Source organism: Biomphalaria glabrata, chromosome 5 (genome assembly GCF_947242115.1).
Source record: "Biomphalaria glabrata chromosome 5, xgBioGlab47.1, whole genome shotgun sequence".
Classification (NCBI taxonomy): Eukaryota; Metazoa; Mollusca; class Gastropoda; family Planorbidae; genus Biomphalaria; species Biomphalaria glabrata.
The window spans coordinates 43,265,812-43,289,572 of NC_074715.1; the positions used below are offsets into that span (position 1 = coordinate 43,265,812).

A 23,761-nucleotide genomic window follows, 5' to 3' on the forward strand; every position below is an offset into this window, starting at 1 on the left:
CAATAGCCAACATGATATTGTGTTTGTTTTAAGTAATTTGTACGACGTCTGGAGCAGGGGATGGGGGCGGTGGTGCACTGTGGGTGAGCGCTAGCGATCTGCTCATACAATGACATGCTTTTATTCACAGCTCACTTTGGACAATGACCTGTGACAGGCTCAACACGAACTTTTTAAAGGACGAGAGAGAAACTAAAAATGGGCGAGTGTCCAGTGTAAAAGCTTTCAGATCATTTGGTCGACAATATTTAAAGAGGATGGAAGAATAGCGGGCGCTGAGAAAGTAAAGGCCGGACTTGAAAGTGGGAAAGGAGTAACAGAAAAGGGAGGGAGGGAGGGAGGTAGATAGCGCTAGTTGTTGAAGTTAAAAGAAAAGCTGAAATTGAAACCTTTTTTTTAAACAAAACAAAACAAAACAAAAATAGAAATACATTTTAGATGTGGATTATGTAAGGGGCATTAACTCGCTGAACTATGTCAAGCAAAGTGAACTCTGTCAGCTAGTGACGTTCTGTGAATGTGTCTGAATATTCTACTCAAATTGATTTTTTACAAATAATTATATAAGTAATCATAATAATACAACATTTTCAGTTTTGTATTGAGTGCCATAGAATGAAAATCAGTTCAAGTGTTAGAAATGACCAAAAAAAAAAAAACTTTGACTAAAAGTTGCATAGTAGAATATTCGCTTTGGGACAACAACAGGGGACTACATGAGAAAGTGTACATAATTCTTAGAAGGTCCTAAAAGTTTAAATGAGCCCATGCAAATACTTGATTCGAATTGTTGGTTATCCTCCAGGGAGCCTCGATGTTGAGAAAACTACAATGACATGTTTCTTTTAACAAATCTCGTTCCTGTGAAGTTTCAGACACTTATCATTTTAATTATAATTAAATGCATTTTAAAATTTATTTATTTCGAATGAAATATTTTGTTTTCCTGTTGGATGATGCGAGAAATGTCCTAGTCCGTCAGTAGGTCTGGAACCAAAGCCGTCTGGAACATGTTCACGTGTAGAAGGGAAACAAAACACCATGACAAGGTTATGTTCACAACTGCCTGGTCGTGAGGCATGTGCTTCGGACTGTGGTCACGATGGTCTCGAGTTCGAACCCCCCTCGCCTCCATCTCCCCCTACCCCGCCGTACCGAGGTCTGAACTAGGACGTAGTCATCTTTATTTCTTCTGAAACTTGTCCAACAAACACGACAAAATAATTCCAAAGTTTTAGCTTGGCACTCTGTTTTTTTTTTTTTTTTAATATCCAAGCTTGTTCGGCTTTGATTTGAAACTTGAAACTACTTGTACTTGGTCATTCTTAGAGTGTGTGTGTGTATACGAAATATTTTGAACGATGTAAAAGTATAACTGAGTTACTGAGATGCTATTTTTAGAGAATGATGGATATACATGAACGTTATTTTGAGATGCATGCCCTACGTGCGGTGCTTAGACGAAGCTGAAGAGAAGACTCTGACTCAAGAGAAGACTCTGACTCAAGAGAAGACTCTGACTCAAGAGAAGACTCTGACTCAAGAGAAGACTCTGACTCAAGAGAAGACTCTGACTCAAGAGAAGACTCTGACTCAAGAGAAGACTCTGACTCAAGAGAAGACTCTGACTCAAGAGAAGACTGACACAAGAGAAGACACTTGTGGGTGTCAACTGGGGGCAGCAAGTAGATTAGAATTAATTGAAAGTAGATCTCAAAATCCCATAACACTTTGAGTTAAATTGAGTTTCGGATTTTTTTGTACACTGATACGAAAAGTCGTTTGATATCTATGAATAAAAACTGATTTTTTCGTTTAAAAAAAAAGACTTTCGAACCTTTAAAAAAAAAAAGGTGTGTTTCATTTCAGATTATATAAGCGGCTACTTGTGAGATTTTGTTGAAGCTAAATCAAAACCTTATCACAAATCATTATTCTGGCTAAGCTGAAACCCGAATTCACTGTGAAAATCTACCATCCTTCCATAACTTCGAAAATTTGTCGGCTTCTTCTAATCATTTATTTTTAAAAATCTGTACGCCACCCCATCCAACGGGGGCGTATCCCAAGCTCTCAGCTCCTTCAACTTTCACCATCATTATCCCCCGGGAGTTTGCATTGTTCGCCGCCCACACCAGATCCCTTGGACGGGATCAAAAGTTTTTTGAAACCCGAGCACATGCTCGCCAAGACCGTGAAGATTTCTTAGAGAGAGGGACAGAACTCTATGGGTAGGGAGAACAAAACCGTGAGAGTGACTCGCCCCTTGTATTCAACAAAAAAAAAATACAATTATTAACTCTACCTTCCCCCTCTCTCCTCCAGACTGTGACGGAACAACCGTTGATCAGACTATAAAGATGCTCATCAAGGAAAGAGTTTGAGAGCTAATAATTGGCACTATGACTATACTGAGTACGTCAAGGTCTAAATGAAGCACCGTTTTATACCACAAAAATAAATCATAGAGTTTTGCGAATGATGTGTTATGCCTTACTTAAGAGTTTGAAATTTGCTGGTATATCAGACCGTAAAGAAAGAAATAAAATAATAGGCTACTAGAAATATGCAAATAATGAAAAGCGTGACAACTACAATGAAATAAAACTATATGAACAATAAGTTGCTTTATTAAACATACACCATCTCCTGAATACTCATAGTTAAGCATGCCATGTATCGAAGAATAGGCCATGTAGGTAAGTGACTTATATAAGACTAAGATCAAAGAAAAGCTCGCTCACAAAATGACAACTCGCTTTAAAAGATGGCGGTTAACTCCCGGTCCATTCACTACGTCGCAGTATGGAGTCGTGTCCCTTGTCGCTGATGGGGTGGTTGGCTCTTTGATAAAAAGATCGAGCTTTTGGATATTCTAGCATTCAGCCTAGTTAAGGTCTGGAACCCACGGAGAAGCAAGCCAATCTCTCACCACGAGACTTAAGCCAGGCTATTGAGGAGTTAGTTTTCTCAGCTCCGCGGTGAAAAGAACGCTAACTCGAGTGATTGCTCCGCGAAGCAGTTGTGTTTCCTGTCAGCACCAATTTGTACATTTTTTGTTAGAAAGGATGATTACACTAGCATAAGAACCTAGGAAGGAGAGGATGTAAGAATGGTGCACTATTTGGGGATCCTTACGACAAACCAAACAATGTCAAGGACGCCAATTTAAACTTTGAATGTTGCCTAAAAGAAAAGCTACAAACTGAAGAGTTCAGAAAATTTGATTCTGCAGAGTGCTAAAAAAGTGCACAAAATTTTTTTTAAAATTATAAACCACAGACCTATATATATTATATCTAGACTGGACATGGAGATCTTTTGACACTACAAAAAATGTGATTTTTTTTTTTTAAAGTTGAAACAAGGCGTTGTTTTGTAAAGTAGTTATAAGAAGTAAATTTTTTTTTCTCAACCATAACCTATGTAACATAAAGATCTAGATCTAGTAATTGAACATCGAAAAAAGAGCACTCTCGTCTCATAATTATTATTTTGCAATTTTTAGATACATAATCTAAAAATATCTTCGTAATCAATCTATTTAAATGTACAGTTGGCATAGGATGACTAAAATCAATAGACGTGAATTATTTCGATCTAGAATTCTGCACTCTTGGTCTTAGTGGAAACTAACAGGAAATGGCTTTATTTCACCAATATCGCTTGAATATTTAGTTGTGTGATTAATACATAACAATCTATATATATATATGTATATATATATATATAGGTCTGTGAGTTGATCAATCACGGATAAGAATTTGTTTCCGATTTCCAGTCTAGATATAATATATATAGGTCTCTGTTAAAAACCTTTAAAAAAAATAAAGTATCAACACTTTTCTTTATTCTTACACCGGATACACCGCAAAAAGCTGGCTATTTAAATTTTTTCGCCGTATATGAAAATGTTTGATATCATAAGAGATCATAAGATCATAGATGTTGGAAGTATGATGGTGTGAAACCTAAAATAGTGGGTTGGTGATAGAATGTACAATATTTGCCTTCTTTCAAGCACAGTGTGGTAAAATAAGAGAATATTGAATTTATGTGAGGAATGTAGGCTAATATGATCAGAAAGAACAGATTATAACAGTTAACTCCCTTCTCTAATGCTATATAACTCACGCAATTCATTAATATATATACTTGTAAGTGTGAGTGAGAGAGAAAGAGGAAGAAAGAGAATGAGATAGTGCATTTGCTTATGAACTGTTGGTTCTTTATGAACATACGACTTCCTATTATATATCGAACTACTCTTCGGCTCTTTATAAATTCATATATAAAATTAGTGTAGTACATCAGCTCATTGGTTTTATGCATATAATTTTTTTCAGAAAACAATTAAGCTAATAAAGAAAGAGGTATTAGATTGTTTGTTTTGTTTTTTTTTAATTAAAAATGACAGGTCTTCACGATTTTTTTTCTATAAAAGAAAAAAGAAAGGGATCAGGTTTTTATTTATAGCACCACAAAATGTAAAAGAGATGTCAAGAAATTATGGTAATTTGTTTTGTATTGGGATGAAGTATTGGTCCAAATTGGTGGTTCTAGAGTTCATTGAATAAAGAAAGGATAGGAAATGGACAAGCGTCAAACAACTGGACAAGGAAAGACAACTGGACAAGAGAAGACAACTGTTGCCCCAAAACTGAATACAAAGGCGAAGTTTCGCGTGACGAGGTGAAAACTGGTGTAAAGGTTGATCTTGATTGGCCCCATCCAACAAGGTCCTTCAGCCCCTCCCGGCTTGAACTCTGACCTTAAATTTGCTGACACTTGACCCCTACAGATGTTACAAACGAAAGTCTGGTCTTTCGAAATACAGGACTGGTAGGAGTTATGGAACTTTGAAGAAAAACAAATTATTTTTTTAACACTTTTAATTCTACGAATATGTAATAGTTGAAGCTATAAAACGTGGACACAAATTCCAACATTAAAAACAGCGTAAATCCACCTAGGCAATATCAACGCAATACTCTGTCAAAAAAAATATAGAAGACAGACACACACGTAGTTTGGTTTTATTACGGAATGGATTGAATATGGTTGCACATTTCATTCTAAAAAGCTAATACCCGATGTCATTTACTGGAGACGAAAAAAAAAAGTAACACAAACTCGTGGCCGGCCCCTGTGGGTTCGACGTACTCTCACATTAAGTCATAAACAAACACACAGGTGTAGCACATAGGCGTTGCTGATTATTATTTTTGTTTACTAAAAGAAAAAAAAAACAATTGCAGCTTATTCCAACGTGGACTGGTATTGCTATCTGAAACATCGGCATATTTATGGGGTAACTAAAAAAAAAGGTGGTGGGAAATGGGTAAGAAAGATTTGTTGCGACAGCCTATTAATTTATATATTTATATCTTGATGTACCCTATTTATATCTTGCGATTTATGGGGCAGCTTATGTAATGGTCATCTGTTTCTATGGTCGACGGTTACCGAGGATGTCACATTGTAAGCACAACGACCAACCGCCTTTACTCTCCTCATTAGAGTTGGGTGGACTCGGGAAGGTCCTAAAAATTCCCGAAATTCAGATTCCCAGTCTTCAACGAGACTCGAATCCGAAACCCCTCGGTGTGGAAGCCAAACGCTTTACCACTCTGTCACCACATTCTCCTACATTTTAAGTCGTACAGGAAATTGTAAAAAACTCAAGATCCCCTCCTCCCCCTCCACACAAGCTAACAACTCCCAACAGTACTATCTGAAAGACGCTCACACACAAACCTACCCCTTCCCGTCCTTTCCAACTAGTCAATATTGATAGTTGAGGGATCGAAGAGCTTCCACTGTCACCAGTGAGCGGCCATTTGGGTACAGCTACCACATTGTGCACCTCGCGCAGCAAACCTACGCGAGACTCTCGGGGAATCTGCTCCGAGACGTCCGAGGGAAAACAGAAAGCTTGACGGTCCCGTGTGTACACAGCGTAATGTGGACACACGGTAATGTGTCTGTTGAACTTCGCTTCGTAAAATAAATAAACTCTAATACAACATAGGAACTCACAAAAATAAATACAACTAATCTACCTCCCCTTCCCCCCCACCCGCATATTTTTTTAAATATATTTCTCTTCTCGCCTTTGACACGCATGGGAGCTTTCCATAAGCAAACAGAGGCACCATAAAAGATGGCGCTATAAAAGATGGCGATATATCCAATAATTGCTATCAATGTATATGATCGACAATGTTCACGTCTGCTGGGACCTCTTTGTTTCCGGTTGTTATGTAGAGCCATAAAAGAGTTGGACCTATAACGTCAATTCAAATGTTTCGCTGTGCATTGTATAAAAAAAAAACCATAAAGCAGAACAAAATATACATACATGTAAAATAATTGTCTTATTCATTAGGCAGGGACTTGTGCCTACACGTTCGAGCATAAAACGCGATGAAACATGAAAGCTATCCAAGAAATATATGTAACTAGCCAGATATTACACGCGGCCCGCGGGTCTTAAATTGCGTATCTCTGATATAGTCACTGATCCAGTGTATAATAAAAAAATTGAACAAAATAATAATGTTGTAAGTAAAGCGAATGCGTGAATATACAAATATTATGAATGGAGCTAACAAAATAGCTAGCTTATCCACCTAATTAAGACTTGTAAGTTTTCTGTTCGGCGCATGCTTGACCTTTCGGTAGTGTCTAATATAATAAGCGCACGATATCGAGCTATTGGTCTAAGTCGCAGCTATAGCGAACGAATGTATGTAAAAATGCTTTAGAAAAACAAATTTGCATGTTCATTTGATCATAAAATGAAGGACTATATTTAGTATGTTCATTGCTATGACGTACTATTGACTATGAGAATGGATGTAATTATAGCTAGAATGACACAATGTAGTGTCTAGAAAATGAAATTTAAAGACTATATCTAATGCCAGGAAATGTCTGGTTTTTTTTTTCTTTGACACGCTTATTTAAAAAAAAAAAAAACGAAATGTTTTGTTTTAATCCTTGTTAAGATTGAAGACGAGGGGTCAGAACTGGCGATGGCAGACTGGTATTGTGGGATCATGAAGAAGATTATGTAAAGAAAATAAATCGATGTGGCTCGGAATGAAAGACTATTTGATTTGGACACACAGCTTGGACACACAGCTTGGACACACAGCTTGGACACATTTAACGCATTTAAATACATGGGAACAATAAAAACAATTACCGCTCTCAAGAGAGACAACTCAATTAATTACTAGTGAATCCATCATCTAACGAGTGGAAGACATAAGCATACAGATCTATATAGGCTTCATGCAGTAGCGTAGTGAACCATGTGGCTAAGTGGTTCATTGCGACCGGACCCAGGGGGGCGCTGAACTTACATACGGACAAGGTTTACTACCATTTTTAATGTCTGATATCTATATCATGTCTTAGGTTAATTGTACGAAGTCATTACTGATTTAAATGTCAAGAAATATACACTAAATAAAGATTCTAATTCCATTGGTATGTCAATTTTTGCTATGCTCAATCTACGGAAGAGCACCTATACCCTGGCCGACGGGTACCTTGCTTACGACACTGGCTACATGCATGTACATTAATAAGCTCATTGACTCATGCCCACTATACAGACAAAATAAAGGATTTTAGAATTTAAAGAACTTAATTTTTAAGAATAGATCCATTTCCCTTCAAACGCATCCGTTCTATATAGATGTAGATATTTTAAATAATTATTTCAATCATTGATTATTAAAATGAATACATGCACGCGCATTGCAAGCTCCAGTCCATTCCAAACTTTCAAGCTACCAAAATTCTCAGACCGGAACTGTTGACCTCTTTCTTTTGTTTAAACGCGCTGCGCAGTAATACAATAAAAGGCCAGGGGGCGCAACTACATCATCAAAGAACTCGCTGCACCAGTGCAGTCCCTTGGGTTTATTTTGACAAACAAGATAGCCCTGTGCTCCCGAGTGCAGCCGACGAAGGCTGTGGCCGAACCATTGTTTGCTCTGCGGGGCCGCGGTCCAATCTGCAAGTGTTACTCTTACGAGAAATGGAAATTGTGGGAGGGGCAAGACTAAACGGGGGCCCACCAATGTGCCTGCGGTAGGCCCAGACTTTAAAACACAACAAAAAGTCCCCCGCAGACGATCTGTTTATTTCATGGATGAAAAATTATTATTTATTTCCCGCCTTTTGAGTTCTGGGCTATCGAGTGACCAGGAAATGTGTTGACGGCGCCGGCACGAGGCCGAGTCTGAGCGGAAATTCTTTGGTCATTTGTTTTGGTCTACGACCTTCAGTGTGGGTAGGGGAGAAGTTTGTTTGTTTCTGAATACAGTTGAGACTTAAATATGTATATGTACCACATGATTTTGAAATAAAGAGAGAGGATATAATTTTTGTGATGAGTAATATCAAGATTGCCCCCATGTGGATCTCCTGGGCCACAAATTTGGAAATGAATCAAACAACTAAATTTAGTTTGGTTTAAAAAAAGAATTCCTCAAACAAAATTGGTATTAAAAACAATTGCATGCGCCATCTCTGGCGTCTTACTTTCATTGCCACGTTCATGGAAGTGTTAGGACCACCCTGCATTATTTCACCAACACTGGGACAATAAAATAAATCTTTGATATGCGTTACAGAATAGTTATAGAACAAATCATTATTAATCATCTGTAGTACTGAGTGTACTTCAGAGTCCTCAAAGACTCAACATGTTTAGAATAAAGTCTAAGTGACTCAGTTTAAAAGAGAAAAGACAAATCTCAGAGGCTCAGTGCAATAGTGACAAGAAAAGTCTCAGAGACTTAGTGTGCTCAAAGAAACTCTCATAGGCTCTGTTTTTTTTTAACAGATACAAAAATAATCAGTTAAGAAAAAATAAAGTGTAAAAGAAAAATAATCCCAGTGGGTTTATGAGAAAAGAGAGCCTCGGAGGTCAAATGTCGCAAAGTTGGCTCTCAACGTTAGCTCTAATCAACGTTAGCTCTAATCAACGTTAGCCTAATCAACGTTAGCTCTAATCAACGTTAGCTCTAATCAACGTTAGCTCTAATCAACGTTAGCTCTAATCAACGTTAGCTCAAAGTTGCTGTCCGTGTGAGCGAGGAGCTCTATAAGGAAAAATGTGTACAATCAGACAATATCTGAGTGCAGAGTGAATATTATAAACACAATGCACTGAACGTAACGTTAATGACGTGACTACGTTCGCACGCTAAATAAGGAGTTCACCACCCTTCCATCCCCCTCTACACTCTCTGGTTGCCTCTACATATAAATCCATGTCTATTTTGTTATTCTATATATATATATATATACATATATAAATGGCCCTTAACTATCAATAAGGAGTCATACATAATGAAAGTTAGCCCTTGAATCCGTGTTCGAGTGTGTGTGTGTGTGTGTGCGTGTGTGTGTGTGTGTGTGCGCGCCTGTGTGTGTGTGCCGACTTTGACTAAGCCTAGACCTGCAATATCTCGTTCTATAAGCCTTCGCCGCCATGTTGTGACACATTGCTGTCATCCATCATGGTCCGTGTGACAAGCGATGTCACTTCATTACAAGACGGACAACTTCAAACGACAGAATTCCCCCCCCCCCCCCCCCAAACGGACTCTATCTAACACTTCCTCGCCACTTTGTGTCCCAACTCCCCCGCTGATACAAACCTTTGTTATTGGGACTTATTCTTATGTTCGTTTGTCAATAAGAGATGTTTCATCTATGCCGTCTATTGCTATAAATAGATGCCTTTTTTTTCTTCTCTTGGTGTAACCGGTGGGCATAATACGGAAGTAGTGATAAGCTTTGTTTTTTAAAAGGTATTTATTAATTATTTTAATTTTTGCTCTTTTTAGCAATACAGATTCAAATTTGTAAAATCTTTCGTTTGCTGCACAAAATATTAACACTTTAGAAGAAGTTTTACACATTAGTTCTATTGGAATAGCACAACCATTAATTTAAAAAAAAAAACGCATTTAAAAACAATAAGTAACTAACTAACTAATCAACGATCTTTTAATTTAGCGTCCATGTCAGTGCTTATAAAGCTATTTATTCCACTATTTAATCCAAATCTTTCCATATCTTCTTTTTCATTTTCTTACTTATATTTTCTTTAGCTTCCTAAATATCACCACCACATTACTCCAACTGGCTTTCTCTTCTTTCTCTTCTTAGTCTAGATCTTGAAGGTCAGAAATTACTGCTCGAGAGTTATCTAGTCAGTTCAGTCTTGTCTATAATGGACACAAACCTGGTTCACTTGGTTCGTTCTACTCATAGTACTACTTTGGCTTCACTAATCTGTTTTATGGGCTTTCAATATTTGTGATTCTAATTTGTGTAATTATTGTTGGATTTTTTTTAAATTAAAGAATTTGGAATTCTATCCCAGTTCTGTGCTTTCTTCATTCCTAAGTTGAGTTATTGTTTTCAGAGAACAAAGACTCCGATGTTGTCTACCTTTGCAACTGGGATGAACACAATCAAGAAAAACAACTCTGAATCGTTCAGTAATAGAATAAAGGGCGACTGGTAAATAGCCAAATAAACTGAGATCTTATTAGGCATGTAGACTAAAAATAGAAATCACGGCAGGCTGTTCCGTTCTAATATTAAATTTATCTAACGCTCATTCGCCCATACCCCCTTTCTTTATCATTCTAAACTAAAAAAAAAAAATGCTTGCTGACGCTGTATAATCTTGCACAACCCAGATAGAGTGTAGACTTACCAACCGTTTCTTGATAATTGGCTCCTTTAAAAAAAAAAAACATTGGGTCCAGGCGTCCTAGAAAGTCTAATTCATTGTTGGGAAATGTTTCTGTTCTAATAGCGCCGTGTTTAGTGTCTAAACAAAATCAAATTGATCGCATAAATACCATGCGCGAATAATGTTACTGCTACCGCAAAACACGAGCCAGTGGTTGCCATGGCAACACACTGATAATTCCAAAGGGAAATAATATGACGGGCTGTAGCAGCGAGCAAGGTGACTTGACTTTAAAAATTTGACAAAAAAAAAAATCTTTTTAATTGGGGTTTAATGAGCCTTTTCCCTGAATAGTTTATTACGATGTTGCCATTTATCTGCCTTAGTGTATGGAGTGTTCAAACTATCGTTGCCAACTATGTTGATATTGCCGACCCTTCCCGCGACACATGATGTCGCCTTGTGTTGCTTCTGAGTCAAACTTGTCAACGTAAGTACTACAACGAGGTTCACTTTTTTTTTACTAGAGATTTTCATTTGTGGTGAGAAAATATTTTTTTGGTGTATCCGGCGTGCAGTTTTGATAAGTTTTTTTTTTTTTTTTTTAAATTATATTTCAAAGTGTTTGCACTTTTCATCACTGCAGAATCGTATTTCCAAAGTTCTTCCGTTAGCGGCTTAATTTTCTATTTAGTTTGTTCAATTTAGAGTCTCTTACAGTGTTCAGTTTATCGTGAACATTTCCAGTATTGTATAGACCATTGACAATATATAAAATAAGATAAGATAAGATACTCAAGTCCTAATGTATACGTATATATATGTATATTACGTATATTATTCAACATGAGTTTATTTGCTTTCCAGCTGGCCTTTCGCTGATTCCTTCTAAAAGCCCCCCACCCCACCCTAACGCCCCCCTTCTTCACCGAAAAAGAAAAAAACTTTTCCCAACAATAAAAATAAATTTGTCGTACACGGAGGATGAATCGCGGCCCTCGCCTCTGTTCGGGAATCTCTCGCTGGATCTACACTCAGAGGACCTAACTATAATATCATTATGAATCGGTTTAGCTAAGTCAACAGACAAGGCTCTCGCGGGAGTTGGGGAGGATGTCGTTGTTCACGAGGGGAGCCCACATCGTGGAAGTCGCTACAAACATAAGAGACCAAACTATATAAAAAAAAAAAAAAGGAAGTACACAAGGGCTTTTATGGTCCGCAATTTGTACGGAGGACTCTTTCAATTGGGGCCTTTCTAAAGAGAGGTGAAGCGTGGGTAGGGCCTCGCCCAATTCACACCGTAGTCTCTTATGAACTGAGAGACGGGAGTACTTCAAGTCCGTTGTTGGCCGTTATGAAACAAGGCAAATCGTTTTTCATACTCCCCCGTCCCCCCCCCACCACCCTTTTTATTGCCTTATTATTTAAAGCTTGGTGAAATTTGTCAAGGTGTTTCGTTGCCAATGTCGCCTGCGACACTTCATTGATTCATGGTCTCGCGTAAAAAAAAAATGAGAGAGAGAGACTGCTGAGCAGGTGTGAAAGAAAGCAGTTCTTGTATCTGGCCCACGAGAGTGTGTGCGCGCTACTATTGATGAAGATATTGTGTAGAATTAATCAAGGCAGGCGGCGTGTCGACACAGGTGTGTGTCGGCGGAGGTCAGCGCGGAGATATCTATGTGTGTGTGTGTATAGATCCAAAATTCTCTCTGGATTTGCCCCCCCCCCCTTTTATCGTCATCTTATTTAATAAGTAAGCTATGAAATAGATAATAACTTATACAATTCTGTTCGTACACAATACATTCGTAAGAAACGATCAGCCAAGAATTGACTGACAACATTCCAGATAAAAGCATGGGTATAAAACTCGGGGAGAAACAGAGGCAACTGGTCAGCTGAACAAGTATAGCACCAGTGGTTAAGACTGGGACATTCCATGTTGAATGCTGTGAACTTATCAAGTCTGCTTATGGTATACTCCTACTTGGCATGTACATTATGTAAGCTATAGCCTCCACAAGCCCTGTTCGAAGATCTCCAGTATTCATTTAATATCTTGCCAGAGAAAAACCCCAACTTAAGAATACCCCCACACACACACACACACAACTAATAAAATACTCAGAAAGACACAAAGATGAAGGCACATTTCTTATCCCACATGCAAGGACTGGTTTATACAAGTGCTCTTTCCTTCCCTTGTCTCATTAGAGCATGGAACGGGTTGTCTGAATCAGCCAGGAAAACCAATGACAATGAGATTAAGTCTCTAATTAACATGCACGACTAGATTAATGTAGATGTAATGACTATACATAATGTTCTCTTTTTTTAAAGTAACGTCTGTAATTAATAAGATAAAGTAAAACAAAGTTTGAAATATAAGATAATTGTAAGTATAAAGTAAAATACTTACTTGATTGGCATCTTCGAGTCCTGCCAGAGGGTTTGAGTGAAGGTTGAGCAATGTAGGATCCTGGTCCAGGCCGAGGCCGTGGTGTGAGGGGTGATGAAGTACATCAGGCCGTCTCAGGCCTGTCATATAGTCCGGCCGACGTGTGTCGTAGCCCCCGAGGCCCGGGTGCATGTTGAGGGGGTCGTCCCGGCGGGCCAGAACATTTCTATCCGACGGGTGCAACTGGTTGTAGTGCTGAGGGGTCTGTTGGAAGGGGTTGACGTGACTGTAGGGGTCAACCTGGTGATGATGAAAGTCCTGCTGAGGCTGGTAAGGGGGCGGAAAGTACGGAGGCTGGAAGTCGGTGGCGCCGCCAGGCGTGTGGCTGAGCCGTGGAGCCGAAGAGAACGATCCTGAACCGGAGCTGACTAGATGACCGAACCCTCCATGTGAACCTACCAGATCTGGGCGCCGATCCTGAAAAGGTCAAAAAGAAACATTATTGATTTTGTGAAAGTGAAAAATAAGAGCCTTGGCTCTTACAAATTACTCCCGTCTTTGAGATTTCACTGGAATGTTCTAGAGTCTATCAGGTCTAATCTTCCCGCGGCGTTAAGTCGATGCTAATTGGTTTGGAAATGGTATGACGGGCAAGTATCATTATAACTGGCGATTATTAGGCGGCAACTTCCATGGGAAGACAATCAGTTCTGCTAATTGATAGTTATCTTGTACTTGTGTGCATCTCGTTAGAGCAGTAGTGTCTCATCATTATCCTCAGTACCAGCATTAGAACACAAAGATCTAACCTACTTGAGCTCTATTTTGACCACACAGTCATTAGTCTCATACACGAGAACAACACATTTACATACATGGGGTGAAGGAGCTCAAGAACGATTTTTTTTTTTTAAATTTGGGGCCACTGATAAAGGTCTGAGAAACACTGACATAAATACCTAAAATACACTAAATATCTTTTGTAGGTTTATTTATGGTTAGTAAATTATATATCTGGGGAACTAACAATGCTATGTAAAGCTGCGGAATGGAAAATATTAAAGGGAGATTCTCAATACAGTTTTTAACGAACATGTTTTATTTTTAGTAATAAATAATACTGATAAGAAATAATTAAACATAAATAAGTAAACAAGTTGAAAGTTGTTTTTTTCTAAAGATAGTTTTAAATTTATATTAGGTACACATGTACCTTTCGAGATACACAAATTAATAAAATAATTTGACAAGTAAATCACATATCTTTATAAGTACAAGAGAGTACTCGAATTAAAATATAGAAGTCTAAGACTATGCACAGTGTAATTAGAAAATTGTATTATCTTAATTAATGTACTATTTAATTTAATGGTTTGAATACATTTAAAGAGAACATATTAATTTGACAATAAAGATTAAAAAGGAAGCCCGAAAAGAGACAAGCCCAAAATTCCTGTGATGAAACAAACATAAAGCAGTGGCTGTGCAGTTCAATATAACAGAACTTTAATGAGAACAACAAAGATAGAGCTAGTAGATATCAGTCCTTGTCAGTGCTTGTTTTTTTTTTTCGTAATAGGTGCCGGTACTCAGTGATGGATTGCCTAACTTTTAATTACTAATAAATTAATAATAAACGTTAAAATACGAGAAAATATTTTTTTTTCACACATTCGTGAATATCTTAACACCGTACCGGTGCGACCCGTCACAAAGAAAAGCACTGGACTCCTTGTTATACAACAGCTTTATATTAGTATGAAAGCCGTTGAAAGAATTTGACTTTCGATATATAGAAATCTGTAGATCTACAATGTAAAAATTACTTCAAATAAAATTGACAGATAAATACATACGTCTAGAACATTAGTTACCTGACCCTTTAGGGAGTACGGGCACGACATGGCCTAAAGTGTGCCGATGTGCCAAAAACTCAAAACTCACATTGTTCATTATTTCTTATTATTATTATTAAAGGAGACTGATAGACACTGTCAGGATCAACATTTGTTAAAGGGAAACAGAATGTATTGCGGTCTCCTTAACAGTGTCCACTTAGAATGTTTGATACATTTGTTGTTGATATGACGTCATCAACATACGTGTTCATAGCTCATCCACATTTTCTATTTTTTTGTGAGTGATCATTCTTTATCATAGAACAGATCGAATAGAGTCGTTGGTGTGGAACTTTTACTTTTTTTTTTGACTGGCTGTGAATGTCAGCAGGAAGTACGAGGTACACACTTGTCTATTTGTCATTCTTTCAACATTCAGGTAGTCTAGACATCCATTAATCGATGACCAAATTACGTTTGATTGGTTTAAAAGACCAATCCCTAAACATTTGACGACTCCATGTCTACCAATTTGGGTCTACAATTTTTCCCCAAATCTAAAATCCTTTTTCGAGGTGAAAGAAAATATAGTCCACGTCATTTCGGGATATATTTTCCCTTTTAGTCACAATGATCCTCCCTTTCGCGGATGAATGGTTTTTTGTCTAGTGCTGTGAAGTCATATGGATCGCTTTCAAACAGCGCCTAGCTAATCATTGTATATAAATTTGGCGCTAAAAATGGAAGTCAAAGACTTAAACGGATACAAGTTATAGTTTTCAATGGTATGGTTAGAGGCTATCTGGAGTTATTTTTAACACAATGTATTAAGATCAATTAACACACACACACACAGAGTGAGAGAGAGAGAGAGAGAGAGAGAGAGAGAGAGAGAGAGAGAGATGGGTTGAGAACGACATCCTATTTGCAACTTATTTATATTTTATCCTGAGGAGCAATCAGGGGAGGTAAGTTTAAATGAGTATGTATAATTCAATGCACCCTACAGCATCTTAAGTACCAGTACAGAACATTTGGACTTATGAGATAAAACAGATACAAAATTACAGTGCCTTTACGGTACTCAGTGATGGATTCCCTAACTTTTAACTACTAATAAATTAATAATAAAGTAATAATTGTTTCCCCACATTAAAAAAGGTATCAGTACACTGTACCGGTGCTTATTGTTTCAAAATAAAAAAAACATTATAAAATTATTATGTGAAGCCCAAGCTGTGAACACTCAGAAACGGCTATCTATAAATCTTTTTTTTTCCAACCTAGAAATGAGCTCCTATAGTCTCCTCTGCCGCTAGTGGCGACAACAAAATAAGAAAAAGAATTTCAAATTTATAATAATGAATAGGTCAGATATTTTGAATGTTTAGTGGTCAAACAAAAAGTTTAACATCCACAAGAAAAAGTATTAACGTCTTTTACTGTTGACATCAGATTGACTTAGCCGATGGAGAACAATAACATTGAGCTCCTCCATTAAGATTCGATGACCACTTCCTTCAGTGAAAGAAAAAAAAAACTTTTTTTGGCACTAAATCAATAATGCCTATGATATACTCTCAAAGATGTACACAAGTCAATAATGCCTATGATATACTCTCAAAGATGTACACAAGTCATTAATGCCCATGACATACTCTCAAAGATATACACAAGTCAGTAATGCTCATGATTTACTCTCAAAGATATACACAAGTCAGTAATGCTCATGATTTACTCTCAAAGATATACACAAGTCAGTAATGCCCATGATTTACTCTCAAAGATATACACAAGTCAGTAATGCCCATGATTTACTCTCAAAGATGTACACAAGTCAGTAATGTCCATGATATACTCTCAAAGATGTACACAAGTCAGTAATGCCCATGATTTACTCTCAAAGATATACACAAGTCAGTAATGCCCATGATTTACTCTCAAAGATGTACACAAGTCAGTAATGTCCATGATATACTCTCAAAGATGTACACAAGTAAGTAATGTCCATGATATACTCTCAAAGATGTACACAAGTCAGTAATGCCCATGATATACTCTCAAAGATGTACACAAGTCAGTAATGCCCATGATATACTCTCAAAGATATACACAAGTCAGTAATGCCCATGATAAACTCTCAAAGATGTACACAAGTCAGTAATGCCCATGATTTACTCTCAAAGATGTACACAAGTCAGTAATGCCCATGATTTACTCTCAAAGATATACACAAGTCAGTAATGCCCATGATTTACTCTCAAAGATGTACACAAGTAAGTAATGTCCATGATATACTCTCAAAGATGTACACAAGTCAGTAATGCCCATGATTTACTCTCAAAGATGTACACAAGTAAGTAATGTCCATGATATACTCTCAAAGATGTACACAAGTCAGTAATGTCCATGATATACTCTCAAAGATCTACACAAGTCAGTAATGCCCATGATATACTCTCAAAGATGTACACAAGTAAGTAATGTCCATGATATACTCTCAAAGATGTACACAAGTCAGTAATGTCCATGATATACTCTCAAAGATGTACACAAGTCAGTAATGTCCATGATTTACTCTCAAAGATGTACACAAGTAAGTAATGTCCATGATATACTCTCAAAGATGTACACAAGTCAGTAATGCTCATGATATACTCTCAAAGATGTACACAAGTCAGTAATGCCCATGATATACTCTCAAAGATGTACACAAGTCAGTAATGCCAATGATCGCCCTGCCTTCTAAAATCAATGCATTTTTTTTTGTCCCAATGATTTCCATGCTTCAACTGCTTGCTAGTATTTGTAGTCTCAAAACAGAAGTAAAAGGAAAGGTAATTAGCTAGTCTATTAGATTTTCCGAAGACCCGCCGTGAAGGTCACCGAGTGAATCTCTATACATTGACAAGGTCATCATGGAGACTCTCTTCGTCTGTTTCACCTCGTCGGGTGAGAAATCCCAGGAAAGGACATTAAGAGACGTCGCCTAGCATTGAATACAAAGTAATGATTCTAGACCCCATTTATCTCTAGCTCAATGGCCAGTACATATGTAATAAGATCAAGAGTCACGTGATGCAACGCAAGAGGTCATAGAGTTCACTTTGGACATTTATGTACCAAACAGAAGCCGTTATTTTCTGAGAAGTCCAGGGTGAATAGGTCTCGATTTCATTAAAGAAGTATTTTAACTGATATTGTTAAAGTGAAATTACATCAGTGATGACAACTTAGTCACTTGCAACGTGTTACAGTGAAATATGTTGCTTGTTACAGTGAAGTTGAAAAAGTGATGACAACTAAGTTGATTTTGGGCAGAATGGGGATGAACATGTTCAAAATTTTTAGGAAAAAAAAATCCGTATTGAATCCAAAATAATAATAGCATTCTTCTTCTATCAACTTTTTTTGTTGTTAAATCAACATCCTCTTCTGCAGTCTGCACCATGCAAAAGTATCATGCTGCTATTCCCAGCACTACTCTACGGGGTTTTGGACCGTAATACACTGTAACTAGGTTTATAATATGTTATTCCAAAACTCTGTCGTGATTGTAAACAAAGAAATCTATCAGCTTTTTTTTTTCAATAAGAATTGTTTTTCAAGTCTTGAGTCACGGAAAATGTTGTCACTAAATTGTAAAGTTTAAGATGGTCTGTGCTATTACCAGATGCATGCCATAATTTACACGGATCACATTTATTGGCGACACATTCGATATACATATATATTCATACTAAAAGTTATTCACCGTTTACAAGTAAAATGTGTCAATACTTTTGTATTCTGTACACCACAAAAAAAAATGGCGGTATATGGAATCGCCTCCATTTTATGAAAATCGCCCTGGATGGATGTATGGACAGATAGATAGATAAAAAGATAGATAGATAGATAGCGATTAAATTACACCTGTTGCATTTTTCATTACGCCTGAACTTTTTTTTCCTAAGACCTACCAATCACCTTTTTTTTCTCCTTTAGACCCCACGTGCAGCTATTTCATGCACATGTCATTCACAACCACCCACACACTTAAACACACCATCATGGCACACACACACACACACCACACCAAACACACATACCCCCACGGCACACATATACACACTACAGCCAGAATGCCAGCTTCCAATGACTTGAGCCGATTGAACAAGCAGTTGTAAACATCATAATGGCACGCATAGATTCCATCTCACAGTGATTCTCACATTATAAAAACCTACTCTGGACACCAAAAAAAAAATAGACAAGCTTTCAATTGAACAGAATCCCCCTAAACCCTTCCCCCTTTTCAATTCTACCTTAATTTTTTTTTAAAGGTATCCACCAATGCCCCTCTCTCCCCACCAGTACAGGTTCAAATCCTCATTTGACGCGCTGCCATGGAGTTTGTATTTAATAAACTTAAAGGCCGGCCACAAGACAGTTTTAAACAACTCGTGTCGGCAGTGTGCAAACCTTTCTATTTTGTAGATGTCACGGGGAAGACAGGGGAGGAGGGGGAGGCTTAAAAACCGCGGTGGGTGGGTACACTGGGGTGGGGGGGCATTTGAAGATTTTGATAATTTGAAATGTTCTGCATGCATTATACACGCGGGCAGTATAAACTGTATATCGAATTATCTCAGCCATCTTTCAACTCAGTGTTGGTCTAGGCCAGTGTTTCCCAAACTGTGTTCCTTGGAACCCTAGTGAATAGGAGTGCCACGAAGCTACTGGAATAATTAACTAGTTGGCCACCACGTGAATTAATCTCTCTCAAAGAAAAAATAAGCAAAGTGTTCCGTTAGGGAAAACGTTTGCGGTCTAGGGAATGGTTCTCAAAGAATAGTGTGGAGACATCGCCAAAACCAATATGACAAAAACATTCTGGCTACATAGAACAGCATTTTAATTTTATTTTTCTGAAGGATAATAGGTCCCGGAGTTGGTTAAAAATAATTATAAGATCAACGATGAAAATAAAAACTTGGTCGTGAAGCGTTAAAAATACTGGCCACCAGAGATCCAACTTGCCTCTTTGGTTCTAGATCTGATTGCAGAAGTGGAGATGTACGAATGGGAGGGGGCGAGGTGTAGGGAGGAAGGGGAAAAAAAGGTAAGGAGAGGGATAGCGAAAGAATCGGGGGGGGGGGGGACAATATCTCGATATGCAGTGAGTTAAGTGATATATAACGCAAGCTTAAAAATACCGGGCACCGGACCATGGTAAATCTACCTGGCTCAGTGCCCACACGACAGAACAGTCGATCTGACATACTTGTAAACAATTCTATCTGTCATCTAGCATTATGGCATCTGTCAGTCATGTCTACGGGTGAGCAGCAGAGAACGGAGAGAGACACACAGGGCGCGTGTTTTAAACACTGGCTCGCTTAAACAGTTCGGTCTAGAGAGTTTACTACACTTTGACCAAACCCTAGGAAACAGTTTTTTGCTCTATACTGAAAGAATAAGGCCTTCAAGAAGAGAATTATTACTTTTCTTCTATATGTAAACTTTAACTTTAACTTTATCACAGTAATCTGCTCTTTCTTTACGTTGTCATATTGAAGCAGTACGAGAGAAGAAGGCTAAATCGATATGGAGAAACAGGGTGGCGATATAATGCAACTTGAGGGAAAAAAAGTTTAAAAAATAAAAAACGCATAATGTAAATTAACAATCTCAAGGACGCTATATTGAAATTGAAACATAATTTACGCGTTTATAAATAGTTTTATTTATAAGAATAAATAAATGTATTATTGTTAGTTATATCAGTTAAAAATGAACTATGTTATTGATTCAATAAAATTATGCTTTGTTGTTTCAAAAGTAAGCCTATGTTTAATATTTTAATGGTTAATTTTTTTTTAAAGTAATCTTTCAATAGAATGCCCTTGACAATGTTAATTTTCTTTATGCGTTTGAAAATTTCTCAGTCTTTCTTTTCTTTTAACTTTTTTTTCTCAATTTTAACGCATCTTCCATACTTAAAGCATGTTTAGTGCGCTATGGTACAATCACTTTTGTGGCCCATAGGCGTAACTGGGAGAAGGTTTCCGTGCTGCCCTACTAAAAGCAATTTGAAAAAAAAAAATTGCTCGATTCTGAATTCGAGCTCGAGCCTCCATGATTGGAGGCCTGCGCGCTAGTTACCGAGCACTTACAAAAATAGAAGATTAGTTTTAATTTTTTAGCGAACGAACTAATTCTCCACACATTACCCCATATAAAGCTTATTACATTTTCTATGTAAAATAAATAAACTAATTCCGACTAATTTATGAAATAATTACGGAACTTGATTGATTCAGGTGTTGTCATCGACAATGAATAATTGTGCAAGGTTTAACTTGATCCGAGAATGGGAGATAGGGAGAAATAATGTGTACAATATTTTGATAAGACAAACAGACACACAGTAAAAGTAAGTCCATTGGATATAAGATTTGTCATTACTTTGTGATACAGGCATTGTAGGATAGACATTTCATTCAAAATGTATTCGAAAATATTTGCTTTTTAAAATCCCATAGCTTATCAATAATTCTGCATTATATACACCACTTACGCAAACAAGATAGCTGTTTATAATATATCCCCAATGAAACGGATTTAATCAAGAGAACTATTTCACCAGAGTTGTAACAAAGTTACTTTTCGTTTTTAGTACAAATCAAAGTGCATCTATCACAGTTATCTTCCTTCTGTTTACCTTTTGATTGTTACGGTACCGCTAACATTTAAAAGACTTTCTTGAAGTGGTGAAACACAGTAACACACAGAAAGAAACTGATAAGGAGAAATGTGGGGAAGCTATAATGGAAACTAAAGTGGAAAAAAAAGAGAAGGAAGACATAGACTAATGTCAAGGACGCTAAATGCTGCCAACTATAAAATAGTAACTATCTCTTAAATGGGATTTCAGTTTTGAATGTTTAAAATAATTCACATATAGCTAACAATTCGTTATAAGCGTGAATGTGTCACATGTGTGTGTGTGTGTATAAATTTATTGTTATCAGTATTATAATTTTATGTTTATTTTACTTTTAAAATTGGCGCTATGTGTTGATTAATGTCGTGTTGTTTTATTTGTTCTGCGAGCAGGAATGTGTCAATAATGTCTCAGCACAGACACGGCCAAGGAAGCTGTCTCGTCTAATCTCGTCTAATTGACAACACGCATGAACAGACGACACGCCTTCACGATCTCAGGAAATATTTTAATGAAACTCGCAACTTAAAAAAAATTGTTATGAATGTTTAAAAAAAAACAACAGCTCATTAGAAGACGCGAGACGTCATCAATACTTACGCCATTATCGTCTGCGAGAATACAATGACTGTATCGTTACTCAAGATGAAAATAGCCTTAAAACTGATAAATCAGAATTTTTTCTCCGAAGTGCTTTTGGTCGGGCGTATAACTAGGTTATTGACCATAAAGGATAAATATGGATTTGACCTTTAGAGGTCTATATACTCTGTTCTATATGAATGGAGATTTCAAATATTTATTTGGTTCAATTTTTAGTTACAATAACCTTCAGACATTTATGGTGTCTATGGACGCTCCTGACGGAAAAGAAAACTTGCTTTATCATTGTGAATAGCCTACAATTCATCCAGGGCCGGTCCTACAGATTGCTGGACCCTATGCGAAACGGATTGCGCGGGGCCTAGTCTGGGTAGGGATAAGAATAATAACTGAAAATTAAGACTTTATGTTAGAAAATAAATTCGTACTTGCATTTTATTCAAACTTTACTAAGTGCAAAATCACGATCAAATTAACTTTACGAGCCATCTACAATAGAAGGTACATTTCCAACATAAAGCCGATAAACATTCAGATCTGCCTTTTAAATTTACTATCGACTAGCAAAATATCGCTTTTGATTTTTTTTAAGAGATCGAGATAGATTTAGATCTGTATCTAAATCCCATTGACTATTAAAGTAAATTAAGTATTGGAACTTACTGTTATAGTTAAAATTCGCCTCATTATTTTTTATTAAATGAAAGATGACAATGACGTTTTTTTTAAATCGCGAGTAGGATTGGCGTTTTCCAATTTGAAAGACACACCAAGATTACAATTTTTTATATTTTTTTTAGAACATGTTTTGAGTTTTCAGGATATTTTAAATAATTATTAATTATTGTTACCTAATTTAATCTGGACCTGAATAACATTCAGGGGTACACATGAAAAACAAATGCTACCAGGAGGTGTAAATATGATTCTTTGTATATTCCGAAGCTAAAAATAAATCTTGTGGTAAAGAATTGCCTTAGTTCCCGGGGGGGGGGGGGGGGAATCACAAGATGTCGATAATGCTCAAGGTTTAAAAAAAAAACATCAATGAAGGACCAAAAAAAAAGTTTAAATAAACTGTTAGAGAAAACGTGTGTGTGTGTGTTACAAAGGTCATGGCTATAGTAAAAGAGAAGGGGGAGAGAGAGGGGTGCTATGGTGAGCAAACATCCCCCCTCCACGACTGCTTCATTCAATCCAAGGAAAGCCTCCAGGCCATTCTGCTGGAGATGGGAAGTTTTGCAGGCAGAAGGAACAGATTTGTGTGTTGTTGTCAAGATGAATGTGTGTGTGTGTGTTTAGCATGAACGTATGAGTGTGAGTTGTGTGTTTTCATGTGTGTTTAGCATAAGCATGTGTGTGGATGTGCTAATATCGTTTTCATTTCCAATGTGTTCATTCAACACATTATTATTATGAGTTTGTAGCTGTGTTGTAGTGTTCGGCTGGTTACACCAAGACATTTTTTTATAACTAGT

General features: G+C 37.2%; 1 protein-coding gene across 2 annotated transcripts in view; it reads right to left on the reverse strand.

The window, feature by feature from the left end:
- Nucleotides 1-23,761, reverse strand: part of LOC106063662 (transcription factor AP-2-beta-like) — a 127,223-nt gene that overhangs the window by 29,965 nt on the left and 73,497 nt on the right. For both annotated transcript variants that reach the window (XM_013222117.2, XM_013222105.2), the window contains one exon: nt 13,155-13,610. In XM_013222117.2, coding sequence (XP_013077571.2) covers nt 13,155-13,610 — 456 coding nt within the window. The remainder of the gene's footprint in view (nt 1-13,154; nt 13,611-23,761) is intronic.